This window comes from Mus caroli, unplaced genomic scaffold, assembly GCF_978045245.1.
Source record: "Mus caroli unplaced genomic scaffold, Mus_caroli_1 scaffold_9, whole genome shotgun sequence".
In the NCBI taxonomy this organism is placed as follows: Eukaryota; Metazoa; Chordata; class Mammalia; order Rodentia; family Muridae; genus Mus; species Mus caroli.
The window spans coordinates 117,447,382-117,466,398 of record NW_028227264.1 but is presented as its reverse complement, the minus strand read 5'-3'; the positions used below and the strand labels follow the sequence as shown (position 1 = coordinate 117,466,398).

At 45.0% G+C, this 19,017-nt stretch overlaps 1 protein-coding gene across 1 annotated transcript in view; it reads left to right on the top strand.

Moving 5' to 3' along the window:
* The first annotated feature begins 12,171 nt into the window (after window positions 1-12,171).
* The window catches only part of Nup107 (nucleoporin 107), a 43,993-nt gene continuing 37,147 nt past the window's right edge, over window positions 12,172-19,017 (top strand). Inside the window, exons 1-5 of the mRNA XM_021174024.2 lie at window positions 12,172-12,269; window positions 14,316-14,407; window positions 14,788-14,874; window positions 15,965-16,083; window positions 18,539-18,683. Coding sequence (XP_021029683.1) covers window positions 12,262-12,269; window positions 14,316-14,407; window positions 14,788-14,874; window positions 15,965-16,083; window positions 18,539-18,683 — 451 coding nt within the window. The 5' untranslated portion in view covers window positions 12,172-12,261. The remainder of the gene's footprint in view (window positions 12,270-14,315; window positions 14,408-14,787; window positions 14,875-15,964; window positions 16,084-18,538; window positions 18,684-19,017) is intronic.

Below are 19,017 nucleotides of genomic sequence, written 5' to 3'. Positions count from 1 at the left end.
AACTCTTTTGAAGTCATCATTTTTTCAGGCGATAATGAGTGTTTCAGCAAACCCTTTGCACCTCACTCCCTATCCATCTTACCCAGCTGTGCCTCTAAGGCCAGGAGTCTCCAAAGATGAGAAACAACTGGTGGTAGTGGTGTTTTAAGATGTAGCCCAGGCTGGCCTTGAACTTGTAACCATCTGCCATTGCCTCCTGAGTGCTGAGATGGCTGGTTTGAGCCACCACTCTGCCTTCGCCTGTGTTTTTTATTGTTCTGGCTTTTTGTTTTGTTTTGTGTGTTTGAGACGGGGTCTCATTGTAACCCTGGCTGGCCTAGAACTTGCTATGTAGTCCAGGCTGGCCTTAAATTCAGAGAGATCTGCCTCTTAAATGCTGACATTAAAGGCGTCTGTCACCATGCCCAGATTGACCAGTGTTCCTAAGAACAGAGGAGAGGAGCCTCCAGACTTTGGAGAGACACCCCAGGCACTCTCCCCGACCCTTCAAACCAGGCAGAATAAGGGCGTGGTAACACTGAAGACCAGAGAAGAGAAATACCTGAGTGTGACTTTCATTTCCCAATGAGTAAAGACCATGCCAGCCGCAATCGCAGAATACCACCCAGACAGAATAAAAGCTGTCCTAATTAAACGGCCAAACTGTTTTCTGATAAGTTCTCCAAAGAATGTGGATGTGCGCAGGGCTTACAGGACGTCTGCGTCTGCAGAGATGTGAAGACAGGAACTCGGGTGCTGGGCGTGCAGTTATGGTTTTGTGGTTTAGCTAGAGAATGTCCTGTAATAACGATTTTAGTTTTTCAGTTGCTCCTAAGATCATTTCCACTATTGATGAGGCCTGCAGTGCCTGTAGAGAGGAGTCGCTGCGATTGATTTCCTTGTCTGGCCAGTCTTTTGTCAGCGAATTCGCACTGCTTTGAAAATGTCACCAGATGTACTGTGCTTAAGGTACTAGCAAGAGCTCAGTGAAAACGTGTAGTAAAACAGCAACATGATACCAGGCAGGTAGCACGCCTTAAGTACTGAAAGCGTGTCTGACGACCGAAGAGCATGGCTCGCGCATGCGCGCACATGCTAGTACCTATATTGACGAGCACTGCCTTGAGTTAATGGCAGAATTGTAAGAAGCATTCTCGTATTTATCATTCCATAATAAAAGTCTATCCGATGTTGTCCTAATTTGATTTCTGTTGCTGTGATAAAACACTGATCAAAGGCAACTGGGGAGGAAAGGTGTCCTAGTTACTGTTGCTATGATGCGAGTGGATGCCGCGCCCCCACCTTGCCCACAAGCCAATCTGATGTAGGCAGTTCCTCAACTGATGTCCCCTCTTCCCAGAGATGGTCTAGGTTTGTATCAAGTTGACGAAAACATGATCAGTGCAGATATATATATATATATATATATATATATATATATTACATTTGTTTTATACTTAATGTTTATTGGTATTTTAAAAGCCTTTTGATTCAGGGTATGTAATCCTAGCCTTTAAGAGGCTGAGACAGGAAGAGCTACAAGCTTGAGGAAGATGAGGAGATAGCTCAGCTGGTAAAGTAATTGTCTTGCAAACCCAAAGACTTGAATTCAGTCCCAGAGCCCTGGTTTCCGGAAAGGAGGTTTGGTAGCGCGTCGCATCTGTAACCCGGGGCTGGGGAAAACAGACAGAAGACTTGGGGCTTGCTGTGAGTCTAGCCTGCCGGTTAAACTCCAAGCCAGTAGGAAACCCTGTCTCTAAGGCTTACGTGGTGCTCCTCAGGATAACAGGTGGTCCTCCAGCCTCCATGGTACTCCTCAGGATAGCATCTGAGGTGGTCCTCCAGCCTCCTTTGCACATTCACACATTTACACATACATACATACATATAGAATATCCATGCATACTTTTTTTTTTTAAGTTGAGGTAGCAGAAGAGATGCTTCAGTGGTCAAGAGCATTTGCTGTTCTTGCACAGAACCCAGATTTGGTTCCCAACTCCCACGTGGTGGCTCATCTTCTGGCCTTGACATTAGGTATGAATGTGGTACACACACACACACACACACACACACGAGCAAGCAAGACATGTATACACAATATATCTTAACACAGAAGTAGCTGAATAGCTGGGGTTGAGCTCCATCATTGTAATCCTCCTGGTTCAACCTCTCAAGCACTGGGATTACAGGCATGTGCCACCCAAACCAGCTATTTTGTTTGTTTTTTTTTTCCTTTAATTTTGGAAAGGTCTGCTGTAGCCCAGGCAGGTATGAAACTGTGGTTGTTGTTGTTTGTTTGTTTGTTTGTTTGTTTGTTTTTCTTACCTCAGCCTCCTGATAATAGAAATTATAGATATGTGTCCCCAAACCAGGCCTTACTTAACTGACAAGTAAAAACATTAAGTTATTCATATTAATGGAGTACCGTGTGATGTCTCTTATTTTCTAGACCTGGTGCCACTGTAGACCATGACAGCTAGTAAGTCACGATGTCGCCCAACCTGGCCTTGAATTCAAGGGAGTCCGCTTGCCTCATCCTCCTGCATCCTGTGGTTAAAGACCTGAGCCGCCACACCTAGCTCGAGTAAGGTTTCAATACATGTGTTCTGTAGTATCTAAACCAGATTAAACCTGTATAAATCTGCACTAGTCAGGGTTCTTTAATGCAGGGGTTCTCAACCTGCGGGTCATGATCATTTGGGGGATTGAATGACCTTTTCATAGACCTCCTCTAGGACTATCAGAAAACGCAGATGTTTGCATTACAATTCATAACAGTAGCGAAATCACAGTTATGAAGTAGCAATGAAAATAATCTTACAAGGTTGGGCTCATCATAGCATGAGGAACTGTATTAAAGGGTCGCAGCATTAGGAAGGTTGGGAACCACCAATCTAGAGGTATAGGACCTTGTGTATATAGGCAAGCACTCTGTAACTAAGCTACATTCCCAGAATGTAATTTTAAAAAATTAAAAATTTAAAAAACAATTTTTTTTTAAATTTGAGACAGCTAAATTCCAGGCTGTGGAACATTGAACTTGTGATCCTCTTGACACAGCATCTGAGTAGCTGGGGCCACAGACAGTCCTGAAATACCTAGCTCTTCTAGTGTTTTGAAGTGTGTACTACTATCTAGGGCCATGCTGCTCTGCCGTGTTGAAGCCGAACATCGTGCTCTGTCTCACTGCACTGATGTCCGTGGGTTTTCTGATTGTTGGCTTGTCTGGTTGGTTGGTTTCTCTGTGTAGCCCTGCCTGACCTGGAAATAGATCTGAAGACCCGGCTGGCCTCGAACTCAGAGCTGCTTGCCTCTGCCTCCCGAGTGCTGCAAGGGCGTGTACCACCACCCTGGCATCCAGACATGGGTATCTAAGGCATAATTCACTTGTAAAAGAGTTACTTAAAAGTCAGAACACTTCACACTTCCCCACTCTGCTTTCATCTCCAAACTGAACACAGTTTAAAAGAATTAAAAAGAGGTTCTGAAGCAGTGGGGCGTGGCAATTTAGCTCAAGCTCCCTTCACTCAGGAGATGGAGATTAGAGGATTGCTAGGCATTTAGGGACTGTGTGTCTCACCTAGGAAATTTCAAACCAGATTCTAGGAGGGGAGGGAGAGGAGAGGAGAGGAGGAGGAGGAGGAGGAGGAGGAGGGAAAAGCATGTCTGGAGCATCAAGTTTGTCCTGCTTCTCAGCCCTGTGAGAAGATGCTAACAGTACCACTGGGGTGTCACACAGTATGGAGAAGCTTATATGCGACAAAATGAAAGCAAAAGTGGACATTTTGTTATCATTTTATACTTGAATATCCTTTTTGCCAGAATATAGCCTAAGCTAACAAAAGGCAAATGCATTAACTGAAAATGACCCATTCATTCCAGAATGATCCGTTCAGCAGCTATCAAGTGCAAATCGGTGCAAATAAAAATTTCCGGGCTGGAGAGATGGCTTAGCGGTTAAGAGCACTGACTGCTCTTCCGAAGGTCCTGAGTTCAAATCCCAGCAACCACATGGTGGCTCACAACCATCCATAATGATATCTGATGCCCTCTTCTGGGGGGTCTGAAGACAGCTACACTGTAGTTACATATAATAAATAAATAAATCTTTAAAAAAAATTTCCCGCTTTCTCAGCTGAACAAAATTAAAAAACTTACTATTTCTTCGTATCCTGTAATAGGAGCCAGTGTTTACTGGGTGCATATTATATACAGACACCATTCTAAATGGCTGGTTTGGTTTGGTTTGGTTTTTTACACAGAAGTGTAATGTGTCCAAAATTCCATTAGGAAGGGAGACCAAGAACTCAGACCAATGAGTCTGCTCTGTAACCATCCCTGCTGGTGAGACATTGATTCTTGGTGCAGACCCTCCAGGCTTACAAGGTTATCCCTTCCTTCTGTTTTATACATGAAACTTAAATGTCACGCAGTGAAATCAGTCACAAAAGGTAAAATGAACTTCGTGTGGCAGCTCAGGCATAAAACCCCAGCCCTTGACAGCTGGAGACTAAAGGATAAACTCAAGAGACCCCCCAAGTCCATATCAAGTCTGAGACCCTCCTAGGCTACCCCAAACCCTGTCAAAAAGACAGAAGGTGGGAAAGAAAGAAGGGCAAAGCCACAGAGATCGTAGCCTGAACGATGTTGTTATCCAGGAAGATAACTTCCAGTCAGCGTCCACTGAATAAACCCGAAAAGTGGCATCTGAGGAGATGGAATCCACATGTGATCGATCGCTTCCCGCTCCCATCGCTCTGAGCACGTCCCTTCCTGGGTCCTGACGGGTCCCATGAAGTATGACAGTGACTCCCCTCCTACATGCAGTTCAAATAAAACATCCGGGTTTCAGGACACACACAGTTCGCAGTCCATGTGCAAATAGTTTCCCCTCTCCTGATCATGAGCTTCTCAGAACTGAACTTTTTCCTAACAAGCTGAGGACCCAACTCCTATTGGTGTGGGGTATGCACCAGACAGGACTACTTGAACATGGGTTTAAGCCAAGAAAAAGTCAGTATGAGCCAGCTGGCACCTGTGCTGGATGTATAGGCTCCCAGTGTAGCCCCAAGCCTTCCCTTAAGCACAGAAGCCACATTCCAGGTTGATACACCTCAGTTAGCAAGAGCAGTTAGCCAGGATCAGAACCGTAGAAGCCAAAACCAAGGTTAGTGCACTGAGAAACTTTCCCAGAACTGTGGACTTTGATGGATTATGTCTTTGTTTTCATTTTGGCAGATGGTATTGACTGCATGCTGAGTTTTATGGCCTGAAAGGTACTTCTATCATGGAGTCAGCAGTGCTAAGGTCTGGGGACCAGTCACAGTAGGAGTTTTGCAAGTTCCTCTGAAAAATGCAGTCATAACTCTGCTTTATTTCATTTCAGGTTGCTGATCGATAGCTATTTGGTATGTGGAGGAAGCTGGTTGTTTTTCCGCTTTGTTTGTTTGCTGTTTTTAAGTCGGTCACACACAGCCATGCCTGGCTCTTTTCCTTGACTGCAGGGAATTTGAGAACAGACCATATCCCCTCAATCTCTGCTGCCCAGACCCAGGTGCAGGGCCTGGCTCTTAGCAGACGGCTAAAGATTTGTTACTGGATAAGCAAAGAGGTGTTCTGAAGAATTGACTCTTTATATGGAGGACAAAGGGGGAGTTTGTAAACATGTCATATGTTAATCTGAACTCTTCAGACAAGGAAAAAAAAAAAAAAACTTCTGCTATTGGCCCAGCACGTCAGAAAATACCTGTGATATCTCTAGCATGGCGTATCAAGTTTGATGTCGCCCAGTGAGCTGGTGATCTTTCTAGAGTTGGGTCGGTGAGATGCAACTTGCTGTAAAACCTGATAACCAGGTGTGATGCCCAGGACCCACAGGGTAGAGGCCACACGGTGATAACACACCTACAAAAAGTGATAGAGCTGATTGGTGAATCCAGGTGATACAGCTCTGGCATCCAAGCTCCGAGGCATTCTTCTCTGGTGCTGAAGTCCCCAGCCACCATGATAATCATCTACCAGACCTCAGACGCTACAAGATCTTAGAGATCAAAGAAGACAGAGCTTCAAGGTGGAGGATAAGATGGTCAGTCGAACAGAGAGGAACGTTCATGGCTTGCTCATTGGGGGAAAGGCCTCTGCTGAAGGCCTAGGGGCACTGAAAGCACAGGACTCTCACAAGTGCAGATCTTGTCACAGAGCATCACTTGACAGGGAACAAGTGTCCCAAAGTAGGCCTACAGGAAGTGCATTAAAAGCCACAGGAACACACTCAAAGGCAAAGTAAAGTACAGAGGCCAGGAAAACTAAGCCCTTTCTATCAGGGGCTGCAGTATAAATCAGGCACACCCTTGTTGATTTCAGTAATTACTTTGTGTATGTGTGGGTGTGTGCATGGGATGGAAGTGTATACATGTGTATGTATGCTTGTGTGTGTATATGTGTATGGGCCTGAGTGTGTGTATGTGTATGCATGCTTATATGTGCATGTGTGTGTGTGCATGTGTGTATTTGTGTGTGTGTGTGCCTGAGTGTGTGTATATGTGTCTGTATGTATGCTTGTGTATATTTGTGTGTGGGGGTGTGTGTCTGTGTCTGTGTGCGCGCATGTGCGCGCATGTAAAGATGACTCTAGATAGCACAGCTTTGGTCGGCCTGTAACTAAGTAGACCAGACTAGTCCCAAACTCAGCACTCTTTTTTCTTCTGCCTCCTGGGTTCTTTTTTTTTTTTTTTTTTTTTCCTGAGACAGGTTTTCTCTGTGTAGCCCTGGCTGTCCTGGCACTCACTTTGTAGACCAGACTGGCCTCGAACTCAGAAATCCGCCTGCCTCTGCCTCCGGAGTGCTGGGATTAAAGGCGTGAGCCACCACGCCCGGCTTGCCTCCTGGGTTCTTTGGATTACAGGCATGTGCCACCAAACTTAGCTCTAATCGTGTCATTCTGTCAACAGTGATGCTCTGAATGATTATTGTGACTAGTAGAACATCTGGATTTAGAAATGTCAACAAATTTCATCGAGAACAGTGTGCTGGTTTGAAGGCTATGCTCCCATAGACCCATAGGGAGTGGCACTGTTAGGAGGTGGAGCCTGCTGGGGTAGGTGTGGCTTTCTTGGAGGAAGTGTGTCTCACTGAGAGTGAGCTTTGAGGTGTCCAGCTCCAGCCAGGCCCAGTGTCTGTCATCCTGCTGCCTGCTGACCTGGATGTAGAACTCTGAGCTCCTCCTGAACCATGCCTGCCAATCGGCTGTCTTTAGATGCAGTGGGATTCCGTGGCCACTGCATGAACGACTTCTTTCTGGTTTGATCCAGTCTATCCGAGCTTAGTGGCATCCCATCAATTATATTTCTCAGGTGATATTTACTCGAGTATTTAGAAGTGAAGTGCCCCTGTAGTTGATATCTGAGGCGGTTGAGGAAAAAGGAAGGAGTGTGTCAAGTCAGAATGTTCTGGTTCTATCTGAGCGCTGGCTGCTCAGAGGAGCTGCTGTTTCCCCAGCTCCCCGCCCCTTCCGGTCTCTCAATTCCGTGAGCTCTTGATACCCCCCCTTCCAGTGCTTGCTTTTCTGCTTAAGTTAGGTTTCTGTCTAACCACCCTAAACCAAAAGTTACCATGGATACAATACACGTCACACAAGGAGTTTATTTCACAGAATTTTAAAGTAACCAAATGTGTATGATGTAAATATTTTAGGGGACTTTGTAATGTTAATGTTTACAAGTTAAAAGTGTCATGATATGGTTCAGTGGGCAAGATGTCCAGGGGTAGAACTAAGTTTTGGGTTTGTTTTTTTTTTTTTTTTTTTTTTTAGAGACAGTATCTATAGAACTAAATTTGATCCCCTGATCTCCATATTTACACCAAGGTACACACACACACACACATACACACACACACGTACAATAATAATAAATAATAAATTTTAAATGAGAATCTTGAAGATGGCCTATAGGTAAAGTGTTTGCTACCAGGCTGGATGACCTAACTTTGATCTTTAGAACTCATGTGGTAGAAGGAAAGAACCAATTGTCCCCCAAGTGCCCTCTGGCCTCCACAGTTCCTACATGACATGTGCCCTGCCCCCAAAATAAATATAATTAAAAATAATAATAAAAGGGTCTGGAGAGATGGTTCCGTGGGTAAGTCCACTTGCAGGTCTTGTACAGGACCAGGACTCAGTTCTCAACACCCATGTGGAACTGGCTGTGATTCCAGTTCCAGGGGAATCCAGTGCCCCCTCTGGCCTCTGCCGGTACTGCATGTCCATGATGCACTTTCATACGCGGAGGCAGACATTCATACACGGAGGCACGCATTCATACACATAAAATTTAAACGTAAAATTTAAATTTAAGAAAAAAAACATTTTAGCCGGATTCCAGTGCATTTTCTAACAGTTTATTTCTTTGAACATAAGGTTACTTCTCTGTCCCAAACTGCTCTTCTTATGATCATATATGTGTGTATTTGTGTATATATACATATATATGTATTTATATGTACATATATATGTATATATGTATGTGTGTGTATATACATATATACATACATATACATGTGTGTGTGTGTGTGTGTGTATAGCATTGGGCTTGGGATCTGGGAGATGCTCAGTAAGAGCATTTGCCCTGCAAGTATGAAAACCTGGGTTAAAATCCTCAGCACCTGTGTTATCCAGGCATAACCACACTGGCCGTGACACTGGCATTTGAGACAAGCAGATCCCAGGGGTGATGGTCAGTCCCCCCAACTATCTCTAAGCTTCTTGTAACCCTTCAAATAACACTCTCCAGGAGAGGGAATGAAGATCACCTATGATACAGAAAGCAGAAATGCTACCATCAAAGGAGACACGGACATACATTTAAATTAAAGCTCTTACTTAGCTTTCTTTACAATCCTAGCGTCAGACAACACTCCATCTTGTAGAAGAAAAGTGTTCCAGTGAGCTGAGCAGAAGAGGTTTGCTCTAGGGGCAGAGAAGGGCCAGGATCTCAGGAAAAGGGAGCTGCAGACTCTCCTGTCAGGGCCCCACCACAGCTGTCTATGCTGAGGTTCAGCAACTCTACTAACGAATCGCCTCCGAGGTCACAAACTGTTGCGGCCTGCCCGAAGTCCACAACACGAACGGTTCAACTGAGAATGGCAGTTCGCTGAAAAGAGAGGAATCTAGACGGGGCGGAAGAAAGAATGGAGCTAAGACAAATCCTGATCAAAGCTCAATTTTACTATTTCCAGACACTCAGTTATAAAGGAAGGGGGAGGGAACCCAATATCCCGCCAAGTAACTCAGGGTCCAGTAGCAGGACGAACACGTGTGTGCCTCCAGGCAGCAAAGGCAGGTTCCAGCAGTGGTCGTGGCAGGATGAATGAGCACGTAGCTCCACCCTTGAGCAAGCAGGTTCCAGGCTGGGGGAAGGGAGGCCACAACAAACAGAGACAAGCAAAGCTTGGGGAAAGAAAGAACAGCGATCGGAGGCTAAGGCCAGAGGGCAGTGCATCCAAGGCCAGCCTGAGCTAGGTAGCAGAATGTGTCCAAGGACAAGCCAACAATAAAGGCATTTGGGAGTCTCAATGTGAGGAAGTGAGCCTCTGCATAAGGCAGGGCCAGCAAGGCAAGACAACTGAAGATGAAGTTATTAGCACTGGGTTACTTTCCTTGTAAAATTAAGCAGAGACAATTTGACTATGCCAATCAAAAATGGTCCTTGTGGAAAATCTGGTTATCTCTCTGTCTTTAATTCTCTGGAGATCAGATAATTTAGCCTTGTAAGGTAGAACATTCGTGGGTGAATATATATATATATATATATATATATATATATATATATATATATGTATATATAGTATATGAGTACACTGTAGCTGTCTTCAGACACACCAGAAGAGGGCATTGGATTTCATTACCGGTGTTTGTGAGCCACCATGTGGTTGCTGGGAATTGAACTCAGGACCTCTGGAAGAACAGTCAGTGCTCTTAACCACTGAGCCATCTCTCCAGCCCTCATGAGTGATTCTATCTTGGTGAATCTAATTTGCTGTGGCCAAATGCAGGGGGTTCATCCACACCTAAGGATTTTTATTTAGTAATTAAAACAGGAAATATCATATCAACAGGGTTATTTAATAGATGTGATGCACACACAGATATGTGTGCATGCATGTGTGGGTGTATGTGTGCACATATTCGGTGTGATGTGTGTATGTGTATGACATGGTGTGTGGGGGGTATGTGGTATGGCATATGTGTTGTGCATGTGCAGGCATCCATGTGTGCATGTGTGTATTTGTATGTACACTTATGTGTTTGTGTGTAATTGTAGCATACATGGAGGTGGGGTTGCGTTTGGAGACTAGAAGACAATTTTTTTTTTTTTTTTTTTTTTTTTGTGGTTGGTTTTCTCCTTCCATGTTTACCAGGGGTCCAGGGACAGAAGCTAGATCATCAGGTTTGCAGGGCAAGCTGCTTGCTGGCTGGCCCTTCTAACACTATTGTAATCTGGTTACTTAATAAACAGTGACTGCTTTCAAAGTGGGGAACAAAAAAGTAACAACTGAATTCTTCAGGCAGCTGGATGCACTGCCTTTTACTCAGACAGCTCTGGATTAGAAGGGATTCTATAGTACTACTTTTTTCTTTTCTTTTGAGACTGGGTATCAAAACAAAGAAACAAACAAAACAACAACAAACCCGTACTGGCCTCTAACTTAGTAGGGCCTGAGCATGGCCCTGATTCCTGTCTCTACCTTACTCTGTGCATGGGACATGGGACGGGCACAGTAAAGAAACTGCCACCATGACTGCTCCGTTAGGGATAAGGTTTTTAGAGAGAGAAAAGATCCAGAGACATCTGGAAGTGCCCAGAGTGGAGAGAAAGAGAAACAGGCTGGACATGGCCAGGGCCAGGGAAGCTAGAGGATGGGAGAGAATAGTTTCTTCAGCGAGTGATATGAAGTAGCCTGGGAGTCAGGACAGAACACACCCAGACACCAAATGGTCAGCACAAAGGAAATGTATTACCCAAGACGGTTGCCTCTGTCTGGATCTGCCAAAGAAGGCAGCAGGTGTCTCTGCAGGAGAAAGGGGGAAGGCTGTGCTAGGATGAGTTGGTAAGTCCTAAGTGGACATGTTAGCCAGCTAGTGAATTTTGATAGTTGGACTTCGGAGTTTTAGTCAGGCATAAGGATGTGGCCAAATAAGGGAAGAGACCTTGGTGGCTAGGTTTAGGAATGTAATCTAATGGTTTTAGCAAGGGAGAGGGGAAGGGAGAGGGCCACACCTGCTGGTGATGTGTCTGCAATGTCTGTGCCTGTTGGAGCTCTTCAAGATAGTTTTGTGTGTGAGATGAGAGAGTAGAGACTAGAAATTAGTGCAGAGTCGGGATTGTGGGGACGAGTAGCTAAGAAGACCGAAGGAAAACGCATTTCAGGAGTTCCTGAGGAATGCTGGCTTTTATCTAACCGCCAGAAATCAGAAATGGTTCAGCCAGAGCTCATTTCTAGATATTTGGAGGGCCTGAGACCTAACATTTTTGAGGTACTGGAACAGGTAAGTATTCCCACGCCCAAAACTTTTAAAATTTATAATAATAATAATAACAGCAACAATAATAATTGCTATTATTGCTATCGTCAAGCTTTCTCAGTGCAGGCTTGCTTCAAAATCGTGGTCTTCCTCCTGTCTCAGCCTCCCATGTGGCTTTCTTATGCTTTGCTTTTTATTGGATTTCTTTAAAAAACAAAACAAAAAAAACGGCTGATTCCGTAAAAGAGAAATCAATAACGAGAGGTAACAACCTCAAAACCCGCCCAGTGAGGCTACACCACAGTTCAAAGAGGTGAGCGCCCCGAGACAGGCCAGATCCCGTAGAGTGGCGCAGAACCGCAAACAAGAACGCTGAGTCCAGACTCTCCAACAGATTCCTAAAGTCCAGGTTATAGACTTCCGGCTTCCCAGAACAACGCCCCACTCAGACCACGCCCACAAGTCCGGCTCAGGCGACACACCCAAGCCCCGCCCCTTTCCCCGCCCCCTTCCTGCCTGGCCGGCACCGCCCAGCCACGCAGTCACTCCCTGGCACACTTCCGCGCCTGCGCCCACTGAGCCTGCGGCTGGAGACGAAAGTTGCGCATGCGCCGAGCGGGAACATTGTTTCTCTGGGGCTGGCTTAGCCAGGCCGCGCTTCCGGGTCGAAGGGCGTGCTTCCGGAGAGCGGGAAGGCTGAAACGCGGCGGCCAGGCTGCAGTCAAAGAGTTGCAAGGTTCTAGGCGCAGACCGCTGAAGCCATGGACAGGTCAGTCCTGGTGGGGACGCCTCGGCCGAGACTGGGGCTCTCGCCTGTTAGCGACGTAACCGTCTCCGCAGCCAGGGATTTGGCCCTCGGTGGAGGAATGGGCTCTTGGCGCGACTGGAGCAGGGATGTGAGAATGCGGATCCCCGGGGTTCCACGCCGCGCCTCCCGGGTCTCCTCGGCGCTCGCCCCGAAGTGTGCGGGGTCGATGGTGGTCCCGCATTCGAAATGCGAAGTGAAGCAGTCCGAGCTCACAGCCATCAGCCACACTGACAGTCCAACCCAGACGTCCTCAGCGTGGTTTTATTGCGGTTATTAAGTCATGTCAGCTGTACGTTATTGGGTAACGGTGGTCAGCTTAGACTTTAAAGTGCCGGCCCCAGGGAGTTGAATTTCTCGTGCGATCAAGTGATTTATGCTCGCCTGAGACGAAGATGGGTTGTTTAAAGCCCTTGGCATCGGGGAGTAGATTGTGTAGTGAAGACAGTCGAGCGGTGTAATACAATGTATTTATACTGTACTGCGGGGAAAATAAATGAAGGAGATGTTTTATCTCCCCGTCACAGGAGTTTCAGGCAAACCTGTAAAAGTAACTTGCTAGCTGGTCTTTTGAGTAATAATAGCACATTATTGATACTGAAAACATTGTGCTAGGGGTTATCTTATGTGTGTTCCTTAAGTTTTAAGTGGCACATTTAGTTTTAGAGCAATCCCGTGAGGATCTTGTCTATATAGAACAGTGAGCCTGTAAGAGATTTAAGGAATAGCATAGTTAAATAGAACCCTGTTATGGGGCTGGGGATACAGCTCAGTGGTAGAGTGCTTGCATTAGTAACCCTTAAGTTCTAGGGGGAAAAGAGAAACATTGCCAGCAGGGACCTTTGAATCTCCATAAAGCTGTTTGATGAATAACTTAAGAAGATAGATGTACACCAGTGACAGGGGAACACATATAGACCTCTGTAAAAGAAACATACTCAGATACAAAGTCATGAAAAATGTCCATGCTTGTGTGGCTGAATGCTCCCAGCAATGCAGATGGACTTGATGGGCTGAACTAAATTAGGATGGTGATGTAAATACTGTGCTGGTGAGTGTTAGCTTGAGTCTGCAGAGAAGAGGAAGCTGGCTGGAGATTTTAAGTGGAAGAAAGGTGTACTAGACGGGTAATTAAAATCAATCCCCATGGTTTAGTGTTTAAGCTATCAGATGACAGTGCTGGAGGCCTGCAGGACTGTGCTAAGACAGAAGACATCCTTAGTCTACATGGAGGGGAATCACTTGAAGGGCCGTTTCTCCTCTTCACTAGAATTCCTTCACTTTTTCTTTCATCCCGCCAAGCCATATGGTACTCACAGTCTGAAGTATAGACCTGGCTGCATAGCAGTGTTTGGTCAGCATGCAGGCCAAAAATATAACAGTGGTCCCATATGATGATATTGCCTAGTGACATGAAGACTGGCTTAGCTTGTATAAATATATTCTGTGAAATTTTCATGAGGATAAAATAAACTAAAGAAGAATTCTCAGAGCCTGTTCCTTCTTTGTTTGGGTTTGTTTTTGAAACTGCTTTCACTCTGTCTCAGATTGGCCTGGCACTTCATATGTAGTACAGTTTGGATTAGAGGTGTGAGCCTGGGCTAAAACCAAGCCCTTCAACAAGCAGCTAACTCATCACTGTATTTTAGAGAGTGCAGAAGTTCTTCCTTGTAGAGAATTCTGTAGTCAAGCAGCTCTTTGGTCTGCTGGAGGAAAAGATTTACCTTTATGAAGCCATACTGTAGTATAGATTTTAGGTTCTAAGATACCTCCACGGGGAACATACTATTGTGATACTAGGCAGTCAAAGACGGGGCTGGTAGCTGAGCACTGGGTGGGATTTTGGGGAGTAAGCAGGACTCAGAGACAAGAGGTTATTCTTGCCAAAAAGATCCAAGACTTGACTATTGGGGTGAGCTGTCCCTTGCCTGACTCAGATCCTTTCTTTGCTCTAACTGTAACGATAGTCCTTTGAAGATGCCATCTAAGACCTTGATTATACTGTTCTAGGAGTGGCTTCGGGGGGATGTCATCCCCTGTGATCCGGGATGCGGAGGTGACGAGGACTGCCCGGAAGCACAGTGCTCACAAAAGAGTTCTAAGTATCCTTCATGTCAGGATTGCAGAATGCAGGGTGCCATGAATCAGGGCTGTGGGATTAAACATTAGCTGGGATAGAATTGGCTTACCTCCATTGGGGTTTACATATATGTTTACACACACGGTACATACATGTTCTCAGTGAATATCAGTGAGCTAAGATGCCTGTTTCTCTGAAAAGCATGTTGTCTCACTACTGGTATGCCATAGTAGTCAAAACTTATTATCTAATCTCTATCTGGGAATTTAAATGACAGGTGGTCCCCATAAGACGCTTTGCTCTTGAAAGAAGTGTGCTCATGTGTCTGGGTAGTAAGTCCGTGCCTGACTTTAATGACTTTTCTTTTCTCTACGTGGAAAACTTTCCTTAATTCTTCCTAAGTTCAGGCCAACCAAGAGGACAATTTTGGTGCTGCTACACCAAGAAGCCAGATCATTCCTCGAACTCCAAGCTCCTTTCGACAGCCCTGTAAGATTTTGTTTGTGCTTTGAAAGTATTTAATGGAGTAGTAGTCAGCTGGCATTTGTATAATTTTCATTATAAAATATCTAGCTACAATATCAGGAAGTAAGTATAAATAGTATTGATTATAGGTATCTGAGCTCTTATGAACAAGGACCTGTACTCTATGTCAATACATAGTAACTGTGACATACTGTATCTGCTGTCCTCTATGTCAGTACATAGTAACTGTGACATACTGTATCTGCTTTTCCAAGTTAGAAGGCAGACTTGGAGAAGCCAGCATGAGTGAGTTCGTGCTGTTATTTAGACAGTGAAAACAGGATTCCAACAAGTCGATTTGTTCCAAAGCCCTGGCCACTACCCTGCATGCCCCAGGGTGCTCTCTGAAGTTAGGTGATGAAAATCTGCTGACTGCTGCCACCTTTGACCATTTTAAGTCCACTCAGTTACACCTAAATTAAAAGTACCTTCTACAGTCTAAAAAAAAAAAATCTAATAGCATGATAAACTCAACTTTAGAAAAATAAGTTCGTCTTCATAACATAAAAATGTTAACACTTAAACTGTTTGATTTGAATCAAATAATTGAAAACTGAGAAATTATTCTTTTGTGTGTATGTGTGGGTATTTTTTCATGTTCATGTATATATAGATGTGTGTTATGTATATATGCATGTTTTTGTGTGTCTGGACCATTGTATGTATGCATGCAAACATACATGCACATAGATACTCACGAGTATGAGTCCAGAGGTGAACCTTGGGTATTGGTCCTCAGGAGCCATCCAGTGTTCTCAGACAAGGTCCCCCATTGGGACCTGGGGCTTTCTGATTGTCTAGACTGGCTGCCTAGTGAGTGCTGGCTCTCCTCTCTCTTCTCCCCATCGCTGTGCTTGCAATCGTGCACCACTGTGCCTGAGTCTTTTACAAGGATGCTCTAGGGCTCAGACTCAGTTCTCATGCTTGTACAATGAGCAAGCATGCTGGTACACTGCTTGTACCAAGTGAGCCATCTTCCCGCTCCCTGGAAGCTTAGATTCTGTCGTTGGCCTCCGTGCTTTGTGTTGACAGTGTTCTGACCTTCCACTCACAGTTGTTACTCCACCGAGCCGAAGCCTACTGAGACACCCGGATATTTCCTACATTCTTGGAACGGAAGGGAGGTCTCCCCGGCACACACAGTCTTCTGGGTACTTGGGAAATCTTTCCATGGTATGTATAAATAAGTGCACTTTAATACTTAAAGGCACTTAAAAGTCTTTTTTTTTTTAAGATTTATTTATTATTATACATAAGTACACTGTAGCTGTCTTCAGGCACTCCAGAAGAGGGTGTCCAGCCCCCATAACTTTAACTTTCATTAAAAGACTTTTAGGGTTGGTGAGATGGCTCAGCGGGTAAGAGCACTGACTACTCTTCCGAAGGTCCCGAGTTCAAAAATTCCAGCAACCAACATGGTGGCTCACAACCACCAGTAATGAGATCTGACGCCCTCTTCTGGTGTGTCTGAAATCAGCTACAGTGTACTTACATATAATAAATAAGTCTTTTTTTAAAAAAAAGAAAAAAGAAAAAAAGAAAACCGGGCGTGGTGGTTCACGCCTTTAATCCCAGCACTCGGGAGGCAGAGGCAGGTGGATTTCTGAGTTCCGAGGCCAGCCTGGTCTACAAAGTGAGTTCCAGGACAGCCAGGGCTGAGAAACCCTGTCTCTAAAAAACCAATAAATAAATAAATAAATAAATTAATTAAAAAGAAAGTTAAAGTTATATTCATTGTGAAAATAATTTCAGGTTGTGTAGAGTGATATCATTGGTTAGACATTTGAAAAAAAAATTACTGTTAGAATATGTCACGTTACAGAAGGAAAGTGACAGTAGTAATGTTTAGACTTGGGCCAAACGCCAGAGTCCGCTGTTTGCTGACCAAACGAAATGCATTCTAAAACCATGGATGGCGTTAAAGCCAAGCTGTTTTTCTTTTGCTTGCTTGTTAGTTGATTGGTTGGTTTTGGCTTTTTTGTTTCAAGACAGGGTTTCTCTGTGTAGCCAGCTGTTCTGGAACTTGCTCTCTAGACCAGGCTGGCCTTGAACTCAGAGATCCGTCTGCCTCTGCCTCCTGGGTGCTGGGGTTAAGGGCGAGTGCCACATAACCTCCAGCTGTTTTAAAAATACAAAGAAGGCAGCAGGGTAAACTGTGTGCCTCACAAGTGTGAGGCCTGAGTTCAGATCCCAGCAGTAATGCAAAAGCTTGAGGTGGCATCACCGTCACCCAAGAGCTGGCGCTTGGGGAGGGACGTGTGGAAGAGTGGACATCTGATTCAGTGAGAGCCCCTACCTCAAACCCAGAGTGGAGAGGTGTCTGAACAAGACGCCTGAACAGCCGGAGCAGACATTGTAAGGAGGACTACGACTGCCTGTCTGCCCCTGGGGTCTGACGTAGGGAGTATCCAGCTGGATTGAATTGAGGGACCTGCCTGTGTCTGCTCTCAGTTGATTCTTTACTGTTGTAAGGAAAGCCGTCTTCTCTACATTTGATGACATGGTCTGTGGGATGAAAGTACCGGAGACTCTAAGGTGGGTTTTTTTCCTCAAGACAGAGGAGAGCATTGTAGGGAAGGATGAGGCACTCTAGGAGCCACTATGATGCGGTACTGAAAGCAGCACAAGAAGCAGCTACATAGTTACATCGCTACATAGTCACATTGCTACATAGTTAACATCGCTATGGTGCACTGTGGCTTTACCTGATTACTAAAAGAAAACCAACAGGGGAGAAAAGGGTATTAGTAACTCAAGGCATGTTGAATCCAAATCAGAGTGGTTCTGTCTTAGACGCTGTGGTTTATTGTGTACTCGGGGAGATTTTGATGCACCAATGAAGTAATCTAAAGTAGGATCTTCTGGACAGTAGTTTTGCCCTTAACCTTGCTTTGCTAGTGCTCAAATCCATCTCCTTTTTTTCCTTTTGGGACTTAAAGCCAGGGTCTCAGTGGTGGTATTGCCAGATATCCCAGCACTCAGATAGAGGCAGGAGAGTCAGGAATTCCAGGTCATTCTCAGCAACATAGTACATTGGAGGTAGGCGAGGGCGGCCTGGGACCTTTGTAAAACAGAAAGGTTTTAAAGCTAAGAGAATAATTCTCAGGGATTAGGGCTGGTGGGTTGTTTTTTGTTTGGTAGGTTGGTTTTTTTTTTTTTTTTTTTTTTTTTTGGCTTTTTGAGACAGGGTTTCTCTGTGTAGCTCTGGCTGTCCTGGAACTCACTCTGTAGACCAAGATGGCCTCGAACTCAGAAATCCACCTGCCTCTGCCGCCCAAGTGCTGGAATTAAAGTCGTGCGCCACCACTGCCCAGCCAGAACTGGCGGTTAAGAGCACTGACTTCTTGTCTGGAGGATCCTGGTTTGATTCCCAGCACCACATGGCAGCTCGCAACTGCTCCAGCCCCAGGGGTCCAGTATTCTCTTTTGGCCTCTGTGAGCATGTGCACATAAGTAGTGCATAGGCACACATTCAGGCAACACAAACACATAAAATGCAAGTTAAAGAAAACTGTAGCTCACGGTCTTTTAAAAACGAAAAAACATAAAAGGTGGAAGAAACTTCATTCAGTAGTAATTTATTTAATGACAGTGGCTTTATTGCTTTCCTTTTTTTTTTTTTTTAAAGGTGACTAACCTTGATGACAGCAACTGGGCAGCTGCATTCTCATCCCAGCGTTTAGGACTCTACACAAACACAGAGCATCATAGTATGACCGAGGATGTGAACCTAAGTACTGTCATGCTTCGGGAAGACGACCCTGGAGAGGCTGGTAGGCAGCTTTGAGACTTAGTCGCTTAGTAATTCAGTGCGATCCAGGAAACCTGTTCCTGTCCATCAGCAGGATGTGAGTTCTCATAGCAGCACAGGCTCGTAATCCAGCGCTTGGGAGGCAGAGGCAGATGGAGCTCTGGGGGTTTGAGGTTGACCTAATCTTCCTAGTAATTTCCTGCCAGCCAGGGCTTCATAGTGGACCTCTGTTTCAACAACTCACTCTCTCTCTCTCTCTCTCTTTCTCTCTGTGTGTGTGTGTGTGTGTGTGTGTGTGTGTGTGTGTGTGTGTGTGTGTGTTGAGTGATGTAAGTTAAAAAGTACTTTTAAGCCGG